Source organism: Equus quagga, chromosome 2, assembly GCF_021613505.1.
Source record: "Equus quagga isolate Etosha38 chromosome 2, UCLA_HA_Equagga_1.0, whole genome shotgun sequence".
NCBI lineage: Eukaryota > Metazoa > Chordata > Mammalia > Perissodactyla > Equidae > Equus > Equus quagga.
This window is the reverse complement of record NC_060268.1, coordinates 107,949,202-107,960,232: the sequence shown is the minus strand read 5'-3', so window position 1 is coordinate 107,960,232 and position 11,031 is coordinate 107,949,202. Positions and strand designations below refer to the sequence as shown.

At 40.6% G+C, this 11,031-nt stretch overlaps 1 protein-coding gene across 1 annotated transcript in view; it reads right to left on the bottom strand.

Moving 5' to 3' along the window:
- Positions 1 to 1,397: 1,397 nt before the first annotated feature.
- The window catches only part of MAP3K21 (mitogen-activated protein kinase kinase kinase 21), a 55,971-nt gene continuing 46,337 nt past the window's right edge, over positions 1,398 to 11,031 (bottom strand). The window contains exons 7-10 of the mRNA XM_046654393.1: positions 10,034 to 10,184; positions 9,568 to 9,665; positions 5,536 to 6,321; positions 1,398 to 4,033 (exon numbers count right to left, since the gene is read on the bottom strand). Coding sequence (XP_046510349.1) covers positions 3,609 to 4,033; positions 5,536 to 6,321; positions 9,568 to 9,665; positions 10,034 to 10,184 — 1,460 coding nt within the window. The 3' untranslated portion in view covers positions 1,398 to 3,608. The remainder of the gene's footprint in view (positions 4,034 to 5,535; positions 6,322 to 9,567; positions 9,666 to 10,033; positions 10,185 to 11,031) is intronic.

Here is an 11,031-nt window from a genome sequence, read left to right as displayed (position 1 = left end):
AAGTTCAGAGACCTTCTGATGGCAAGGCCCTGTGCAACCACATAAGTCGCATACCCACAAGGCCAGCCCTACTTAGTTACTCATTCAATGTCTTACTAAATCTTAAGAATCATGCAGGAAAGGTACACAGGTGGTGTCTCTCTTGCTCACCACTAAATCTCTTTAGTCTTTCCCAGTGCCTGTCACAGTAGCGACTCAATGAGTTTGTCAGCATAGGGAAGTTCATTAATTCAATTTACCTATTTTGCTTAACTGCAAAAATAGCTAGTTTTTGCTCCACTTTATGGTACCTATTACATTGTTTTATTCATGAAGGCTTCATCTTTCACTGTGTTTTAGTATGTCAGCCTTTTCAGGAGTATAGACAGTTTAAGTCCAATTATTTTACAGCTGTTAAATAATTTCACGGTATTTATAAACCCATTGTACAGAATGCTCCATTTTTGAGTTGACCTATTAGACACACATTTTAGTACTTTCTATTTCGTTTTACATTTACTTATAAGTATCCCACAGTCTTAACCAGTTAGCTCTGCTTTTAAGTAAATACTCACACATTTCTAGACCTCCGAACATTTTGATGAATGAAAAACTACCTTAGCTTTGGATCCCATTTACAAAGCTCACACTTGAGGTGTCTTCATCCTCTATATTATGCATATGATTGCCATAGATGTGAACAGGTAGACGGTAGTGACTAGACACAGACTGAGTCTTTGGAAATTTACCAAACATCTGTGTCCATTTCCTATCTAATAAAACAGGGACACTACTACTTACCTCACAAATCTTATTAAAAATAGTTTCAGGAGGAGTCTTACATAGGCACCCAGGAGGGTCCTTAATACTTAGCAGATGTACAAGGGACATTCAATCTCCCTCCCTCTCATAGGGTAGGCTGATGCTTGGATCTGCATGAAATGCTACGAGCTGTTTTTCTAATTCACTCAAACTTTTATCACTTAGTAAGAATTACCAGATGTCTAGTGGTTTTTGAAATTCTTCTGATTTAAACATGTTAATAATTAACATATCTCATTAATTACATTCCTATAACATCAACTGACATTTAGTTCATATACTAATTCCATGCTGCAAACGTGTGCCTTCTGAAAAGCCGGAGGTGCAAAATTCTCACGATGAAATGCAACTTTTCAATGCATATGTAAGCCAAACAACATTTTAAATAAAATATTTCATTATACTTTCTTAAAAAGTATTTAATCCCATGATTTATTTAGTGATCTTCAGTTTAATGAATTTAGCAGGTTAATACCCGGCTTGTTAACCATCAATTATCTTTATTAACATACTTTTTCTTGTTAAATACAAAATAAACCATTACATACTATAGTCACAATCATCAGGAGTAGATCAAAGCCACTGAGCAAATAGACTAGCCATAAAAAAAAGTTTATTAAAAAAATAGACAACATATGTAAACATCTTTTTCAGTCACAAGGCTTCATAATACAGCACATCAGGCCCAGGCCTTCGGTCTCTGCAGTGGGAGCACCTCAATTGTTGACTAAGAGTAATCAGCTTAATTCATCTTTCAGTGAGCTATCAAGTCTACATGAAAATAAATACCCAGATTCTGCTAAGTATACGAATACACACAGAAAATTGCAAATGTACAAGTGATCTCAGCAAAAAATAACTGCAGTGACATGAGATTAAACCCTTATATCGCAATTATCTTCTTAATCTAGTTTCATTTCTAAATTCGTCATAAGGTAGAGTTGACTAAAATCAAGCTAAACAGGACAAGGAACGGAGTAGAGATGCACGCCCACCACTGCCCACCCCCCACGTGGTGTTTTGGTAGAAGCAAAAATATGAAGCAGCTGACCATAGTTACAAATGCGATAACATTTTGAGGAAACAAAGTCTCAATTACATAATTCAACCACCACCCAAGAGTGAAGCCAAATCATAGAATGGACTATAATACAACAAAATGTAGTAAATACCTGAGATTTTGCTGCAAGAAACACAAGACTGTTTTCCTCAGGACGAAATGCACTCATGTGAATATAATCCTTTCTTGCCCTGCCCATCATCTGCTGGGGCATGCCTGCCAGGTGACTAAGATATTCCAAAATGGCCAAATAATATAATTTTCCTTTTTTTCTACCGTAGATGGCTATTTTATCATGCCTGATTTAATTTTAACTGCTGACATTTCAGTTATCCAGTAATCCCTAAGCAAGGTAAAATTTTAAATGAATATCAAGTAACGTTTGTAATTGAGCTTTTCGTTGCATGGGAAAATTTAAACATTTATTGACTGTTATCTGAATAAGCATAGTCTAGGGACAGAGGGCAGCATAACAGATTTAACAAAAGAAACCCAGGCAAATTTCCCGAACTCCTGGAGAGCCGTTTCTGTAGCTTAATAACTCAGTAGTCTATTTGTGTCACATATGTATGATTTATAAAAGTGACTTATAAATTAATTTTAAATCATTTAAAATCCTGATCTGCTATCCAAAGATTCATTTTATAAATCGCTATCTGAAAATAATCTATAATATATTTGCCCTTTGCACCATAGCAGCTTATCCCAACAGACGTCTAACATTTATCCACAACTAAATGAAATGTGAAATAACTACAAAATAGTTAAATTCTAACAGTACTGCTCTTTCTTGACTTGGCAGTGTTTCTCTCTAAGTGTATTTGGGATCATTAGGATAATTATACACTTAAATAGGGAAAAATAAAATTAAATGACATGAATGTTTACAATACACGATACATGTGTCAATTTTTTAAAATTCTAGTACAAAATGAAAAAGTTTTACCCTTCTGGATACCAAATAAGTGGCTCCTGAGGAAGGCATTTCTCCAGGAGGAGCCTATAGCTTAGCTTCTCTCAGGCTTATCTAGGAAGGTCTCAGTCAAACGTCAACGACTGATCTTTTAAAAATCTATTTTGGAGTTCTAATGGACAAAATGGCTCTAAGTTACATTCAATAAAACTTTTACGTTACATTCAGTAAAATTTCCTCAAAGAGAGAAATATTGCATAATTTAGGTGAGATCTGGACATATTTATGCATTTAAGCCTACCGCTGGGTTTAGGTAGTTAAAATAAGACTCTTCATCTATTCTAGTCATCAATTTTTTTTTATATAGACACCTTTACTTACTAATATCACATTATTCTTCTTGGCTTTTTGTTGCACAAATACAGAAAAAAAAAGGAAGAAAGAGAAAGAAAATAGGAAAAGGAAGGCGGGGAACAAAACAGGCACTCGTTACAATCTCTGTGTGCACTAACAGACAAGGATATAAACGGAACCGACACAGCATGGGAATTGTGCTTAAGGTAACTCCACCCAGCATAGTTTTACATTGCTGCACATTTCTTGTCTTACACTTGTGTGTATTTCAAGTCAGTAGGTAAAAACCCAGTGGAAAAAACAACATAGACCGCTGACAGCAATCACGCACGTTTTGGGAGAAGTTAGACATCCATCGCTGTTTCAGTAACATGGCCACAGCTTTTGCAAACACAGCAGCATGAAACAATCCAAAGGTAGACACAGTGTTTTAATTTGTTCACCTTAAAAAAAAAGAAATGCTTGAATAACATAAGGCACTTAAGACAGAAATTCTTTCTCCAGTTCGTATATGGACGGCCGGCTCGTTCTGCTCCTCATCCTGCACAAGGGCACCGTGCAGTCCGTGCTCTGGCCTTCCACGTCGGCATCCAGGAGGGAAGGCACGTGGGTTTTAGTTCTCTCCTTGGCACCGAGGGGACAGTTAGGGGTCCGTCCCGGACCGCCCACCACAGGGTCAGGCTGTACGGGCTGAGACTGCGTCCTCTGTGGGAAGGCCTGCGGGGAATCTCGTCGGCTTCTCAGGGAGGCCGGGCGGGGCAGAGGCACAATATGGAGAGCTCTTTGCTTTTCAGGTGGGACCTCACTTGGCAGGTGACTGTGAGGACCGGAGGAGTGGGGCAGCCCCCAAACCCACTCAGGTGGCAGTTCAGAGGCTCCAGCGGTTGAGTTAAGAGGTGTACCAGCTAGTTGAGAAATCAAAGACAGTGTGCAATTAGAAACAGTGACTTCTAAAACAACGAGTATCAAGAAAAATCACTAGGATGACAGTTCAATTAGGTAATCACTATAAAGTGAGCTTCACAAAGAAACCTGAACACAAACCTTTTAAAACTGTTAGCATATAATGTTTGTTTATGAAAAAGTCCTGCGAGGTTGGAAAGAGCACTTCAACCTATGGAACCAGCGCTCAACCATCATCACAGTGCTCAGGCCAATGATCGTCAGGACTGGTTTATAAACAGGGTGGATTTCAAAACGGATTAGACTGGAATCAAGTTAAGACTTTTAAAAATGATGGTTAATATGATTAAACATCACCTTCAGATCATGATTCGAAAAAATTAATGAAAATAAGAAAGCAGTAGATTTTTACATGTTACTGCTTCTCTATTTTGTTCTGAAGAGCTGACTCACCACCACCCCAGCAAATCATTATTGGCTTAATTATAATTAAGAGAAGAAGAATGGTTTCTTATGGGATCACTGTGCTAGGATTTCTTCTCATGCAATTATAAAAAACTAATACTTCATTGCATTACAAAAGAGTAATAGATTTATCTAAAGACAATAAACACTAATCTGAAAAAACTCATGTCTTGATATAGTCCTTAAAGGGGCAGAGGAAAAGATAAAGAAATCAGTTTCAGTTTTAATACACTTTATAGCCAACCCTAGCGTAACATTTTACAATCTAAAAAGCATTTTTCATAAACCTTATCTCACTTAACATTCATGACAGATACACGAAGTACAGTCACACGTCGCTTAACGATGGGGAGACACTCTGAGAAAGCGTCCTTAGGTGACTTCAGCATTGTGTGAACATCCTAGAGTGCACTTACACAAACGATGGCACAGCCTACTACACACCTAGGCGACGTGGTGCTAATCTTATGGGACCACCGTTGTATACACGGTCCACTGTTGACTGAAACGTCATTATGCGGCACATGACTGTAGTTGTAATTATCTTCATATACGAAAGAAATGAGAGTCAGTCCCTACACAGCACCTGGTGTGCTGTTTGACTTTTACACCTGCTAAACTAATCTCTACATAAACTGTGCAGCGAAGCCGGGTGACGTAGAAGAGAAGGTATGAGAGGGGAGGTTAGATGATCAGCTTCAGTTTCAGCTCTCCCACTAACTACTGGTTCAGATTTGGGGCAAATGACCTGTCTTCTCTACCATGAGGGGCTGGGGGCAGTTATTCTCCACATGCTCTTTCTGTTTCTATATGCTATGATATACTTACGTTACTGAAATTTAAACATGCTTTTCCCAGAATCCAAATGAGAGTTAAAGTCAAATAAAAGAGTAGGGTCACATTCGAAGATCTATGTGCACAGTGAACATGAATTGGTAACTGTAATCACTTGGAAAAGACAAATTCAGATACCCATAGAATTTCACATTTGAATCTCTACAGCCGTGTTTTGTACTTTCACCCAACCAACGCAACCTACTTGGGGTCTGGAAAGCATTTCCATCAGACATGGTCCGTCTGTGACGGGATGCTCGTTCTTTTGAAGAAGCATAATAAGGCATGTTCCCATGTGTCTGCTCTGGGAAGGGAGAGGACACGTTTTCCCACACACTGCGACTGGTCTCCAGTCTTGGCATGGAGGTTGGCTCACAACTACCTCCTCCAATGGCAGGGCAAAAATCTGGAGTGGGCATCTCAGGGTCACAAGTGATGTGCGTGCTGCCCTCGAAGGAATCTTCGCCGTCAGTCTGGAGCAAGCACTTTGTGGAGAGAGAGGGCATGGACAGAAGGCTCACGGCGCTTGATGGAGGCAGTGAGGGGGAGCTGCCAGCGCCCTCACCCATGGACGGCAGCCTTGCGGGAGGGCTCGCACTGCTGCGGGACTTGGGCGCCCGCTGGAAGATGCCATCCCGTTTCTTCCTTTCTTCCCTGGGAAACAGGTCTTCAGCAGCCTGTGCTTTATTAAGCTCTCTGATATCCAGTCCCAGAGCCACTGAAGCCAACAGCACAGTGCAGTCGTACAAAGCAGACTCTGTTTTCTTTCTCTGGGAGGATCTGCTCAGACTGTCTGGGGGGGTCACCTGAGGCGTGCCGGCAGCAGGGCTGGGAGAGCTGACCTCCTCCCAGCTTTCAGGTTCCACTGGATTCTCTCTCTGGCCATCCTTCCAACGAGGTAGATCGACATAGGCTAGATTAGGTGATTTCATTTGCTTTGGTTTTCTGTGTTCTAAGCCATCAGGGGAAAGCTTTGGCTCTTCACAAGCACCTAAATAAAGGTATAAATACACACGTGGTATTACCATTTTACAGCAAAAATCATTTAAACTATACTGTAAAATAAAGCTAAAAAAAATCTAATAAATAAATATTCTAAATCAAAACACAGGGCGTGCTTTTCAGTTCAGCAAATGGTTCGTCCAGGAGGACGCGAAGGAAGGGGAGGGGGCGCTATGACTCGAAGTGCGCTGCAAGGGGCCCACAAGCAAGCACCTGCTGCTTCCTATCCTTCAGGAGGTGGCTCCTCATCAGCAGGGAAAACAGAAATCATTGTAGAAACAAAGTCATCAAGATAGAGAAATGAGCACACATATAGATAGGCACTGTAATGTCAGACAAAATCCACCATTTTCTGCAGCTAAATAAATGTGTCCGGCCCCAGGATCTACAGCCCGTCTGTGTGTAAAGGAACTGCCATGCAACAGGTCAGGGGTTCTCAAGTGTGCTGCCTGGGCCAGCAGCACCTGCATCCCCAGAAACTTGTACAGATGCACATTTTTGGCCCACTCCATCTATGGCACCAGAAATTCTAGGGGTGGAGCCCAGCGGTCTGTGTTTTACTAAGGCTTTACTAAAGTCTGCGAGCCACTGCAACCGAGGAAGAGTCTCCAAAGAGGTTAGAGAGTGCCAAGGGGGAGAAAATTCTGCTAGCTGAAGAGGAAGCTAAAATTCTCATCCCTCAGGCGCTTAACAATGAATGAGCAAAACCGCAAACTCCTCCATCTGCTGTTCAAAGCAACACAGAGGGGAGCCTCCAGTTATTTCTCCACTGCTACACCCCACCGAAACTAAAACGCGCTTTCTAGTCTAGACGAGCCAGATGCCAGCGTTCCTCCTAACAGGCCCCTGCACTTCCCATCAGTGTCTTTTCCTCAGGGTGCCCTCTTCTTTCTCTCTCCGTCCTCCTTCCACCCTCTAACCCTGCTTCCCCAAGCCCCCTTTTCCCTCATAAAGGTCTCGCTCAAAAGACCACCTGACACTAACGCTGCCTAACACAGCCCATCTTCCCTGGTGCAAGCTCGGCTTCCTTTGAGGCCCCTGCAGCATCTCTCAGTTTCCCTCTTTGTTGCACTTTTAGGTCACAGGCACTGTGAGAACGCCTGCAGACGGACAGCTTCCTACAACGTTGACCTCTGTGTCTTCTGAATAGCGCCTTCAAGCAGGCACAAAAGCATTCTGATGAAATGAATGCACAGTCTATGTAACAAATAAAAATCATCAATCCATTCTTTAAAAAACAAAAAGAGGGGCTGGCCCCACGGCGGAGTGGTTAAGTTTGCACGCTCCGCTTTGGTGGCCCAGGGTTTCACTGGTTCGGATCCTGGGCGCAGACATGGCACCACTTGTCAGGCCACACTGAAGCGGCATCCCACATGACACAACTAGAAGGACCTACAACTAGAATACACAACTATGTACTAGGGGGCTTTGGGGTGAAGAATTAAAAGAAAAGAAAATTGGTAACAGAGGTTAGCTCAGGTGCCAATCTTTAAAAAAAAAAAAGGAGGGAAGCTACTGAAAAGTAAAATCCATAGATTCAAATCTATTGAGGGTTTCCTAACGTGTGTCTGCCTGCACCTTTACTGGTCAGTAACAAACACATTTTCCCCTGAAGCGGTCATGGACTTACACACATCCATCATAATCTTTCTCTTCTCATGACCTATGACATGCATTTGTGGACCCCAAACCAAGGCAAACATAATCAGCGTCTGTATAGGATCAACTGTCCTTTAGGGTTCATTCAGGCATCTGACAGACAGACTGCTTGCCATGGCTTGGAGTCGACATTCTAGTTTGGGGGTGACAGAGAACACAAGCATTATGGGTGTCAATGTAGACAGGTAAGAATTTCAGGTAAGACCTGTGAATAAATTAAAATGGCTCACGAGATAGAGGGATGGGGTGGCATACGACTTCAGCTAAGGTGGTCAGGAAAGGCTTTCTGGAAACTCTTGAGCTGAGACATGAATGCTTAGAAGGATGGGCCACTCACATGGGCAGGGGGAGGGGCCCTTCAGGCAGGACAGACAAGTGTAAATCTTTGCTCACCAGCCCTTCAAGTAAACTACAGGGTTAATTAACTTAAGGAGACCGAGCTGAGTCAGTCAGATATATCCTTTTATCTCCCCAAATGTCCTTTGGAGGCGTTATGAATAGGATCAAAATATTCTAAGAAAGAGTAAAAGAATTTTTTGAAAAAGGCAGGAAGACTTCTTTGATTAATCCCTGTATCTGGACAGCCACAAATAATAAAAACTATGCTACAGAAATAACACTTTGATTACTACTACTTGTTCTTCATTAGTCCTCAAACTATGTTTAACAATAAATCATAGTTTGCAATATGAGAATCTCTTGCCTTTATAGGCAGGAGTCAGAACACAATAGCGAGCCTGACAATAGAAGGCATTTATCCAGGAGTTAGAGAACACCCGTGTTGTGTACACCCAAATGTATTTATGGAGATATTTACACTGAAACTACATCCTCATGACAATGCCGAAAAAAACTGAGCATGCGTAGTGAGCGATAAGGTGCTTGTAAAATTGAGCACAGCACCAACAATAAATTCAAGAAATTTACACTGTGTTTTGCTAAAACATCTTTAATTTGGCCACAGTATGAAAGGGCTGTCTTAAATTGTCAAATATGAAGACCAATTTTCCTTTCTTTGGTAATAACAATCCATGAAGTTTTTCAACAATTTCCATCTCTCTTCAACTTTTTAATATCTGAATATTGAATAGGAATACTGAATATTGAAACTAATTAGGATTCATTTAAATTAAACAGAGATTCCACATAACACTCTCCAAGCAGTGGTCTGCACAGTTGACCTGCTTGACAGGGTTGCACTGTCAAGAGGTGGTGATATGGCCAGGAACACCCCTTAATCGCAGCAGAATTTCAGGGTGTCTTTATTTTGATACTTACCATCTCCTATACCAAATTAATTTGGTTCTTTGTAATTAGTTATGATACAAATTCTTTTGGTACAGAACAGGAATTACAAATTTCCAATAAACACTGCGGAGCCTAATTACCTTCTGCCATAAAGACTTAGAGGACAGAAAATAACTTCGGAACTGAGGCAAAGGAAGAAACAATGCTCCTGCTTGCTGACCTTCCTATGCTACTTGAATGACCACACGAGACTATTAAAGCAAAGCTTCTAGAACACTCAGATGCTACGTCTAACTCAAACATACTCTGTTTCCTGAAGCACATTTACCTGGCTGGTCCACAAATAATGAAGCCAACGGCATGGTTTTCTGATTTTTTATTAAGATAGTTGACCAAGGACTGTTGCCATCTGAGAGAGGTCTTATTCTACAAGAGAAAGATGTTTATTTTGATATAATAGAACCACATGACACACAAATTAGGTTTTGGTGGACACAGGCCTATCGTATTTTTAAGGGAGCAGAGAGAACACATTCTGTGTTTTGAAGAGCTCACAAAGTACAAATAAAACCTTAAAATGAGACAGAAAATATATCACAGAATTTTTTAACAGCTTAACCAAATAATAATTAACTTAGTATGATAAACTCATCCTAGAAATTAAATTAATATTCAGTTATCTCTGTATTATTTGAATTGCTTTTTAAAAGTTAAGTCTGGCCAACGTGATTCTTTAAAAGGCACTGCTGTTTGTCACAGCACACGCTGGCACCCCACCAGGACCACACACGTACCTTTCTTTGCAATCAGTTCTTTCTTTCATTTGAATTGAACTTGGTCCCCATGTACAACCTTTTTTCTTGAAATTTCTTTTTACATCTTCAAATTCTTCTTGTCGACAGCCCGTGTTCCTTCCCCAAGTTTTATTGCTTTCATCTGAAGTCACTAAACAGACAGCATCACTCATTAACCAAGTAACAAAATCTTTTTAAGTTCAATGAATCAAAACAGTTGTAAAACTACATCACTCAAAACACGCAAACAAGGAAGAAAGGACTGCTTTCACCCTAGTGACGCAAACCGCTTTCTCGAATCATAAAAACAGCAAGGAAAGTGGAATAAATTAAAAGAAAAGATGCAAATTCAAGGTAAATTAGTAGCAAAGAGCTGATTTTTATCTGTTTCTTTAACATTCTGCGACAGTTAGGGCCTCATTTCATTTGGGAATAAAGGAGCCAAACTGAACATTTAACCTAAAACAAACTTAGTACCCTAATTTTTAACCAAATCAATTAAAGTTTTGACCCTAAGGAACAGAGGTGTATCTTTAAATTGTAATTTAAGCCCACTTTTCGTGGGTCATCCCAATTCTGCTCAGTCATCACAACAGTTTGGCTACAGTTACCTCAGAATCTGAAAGCATTTAATGGTTTCCCCAGGTCCTGCCATCTCCGTCACCTCACAGCGAGGCTTACATTCATGTTTTACATCCACATTTTGCTGATACACATATAAATTATCCCTCCAGCCTTTAAGCGCACTTACGACTGATTTGGAAATCACTGGGGAAAATGGCTATCATTACTATACTTAGAAAAACAGTACTGTATCACACCAGATGTTCTAAAAATAATTTAAAACATTATGACACATCTACACAGTGGAATACTGAGCGGCCATAAAAATGAGGTACAGATGAAAATAATACACAATGTTTATATTATACGTATTATATAAAGTCAGCCACCTGTACGCACTGGTTCCACATCCGCGGATACAAGGGGCTGACTGA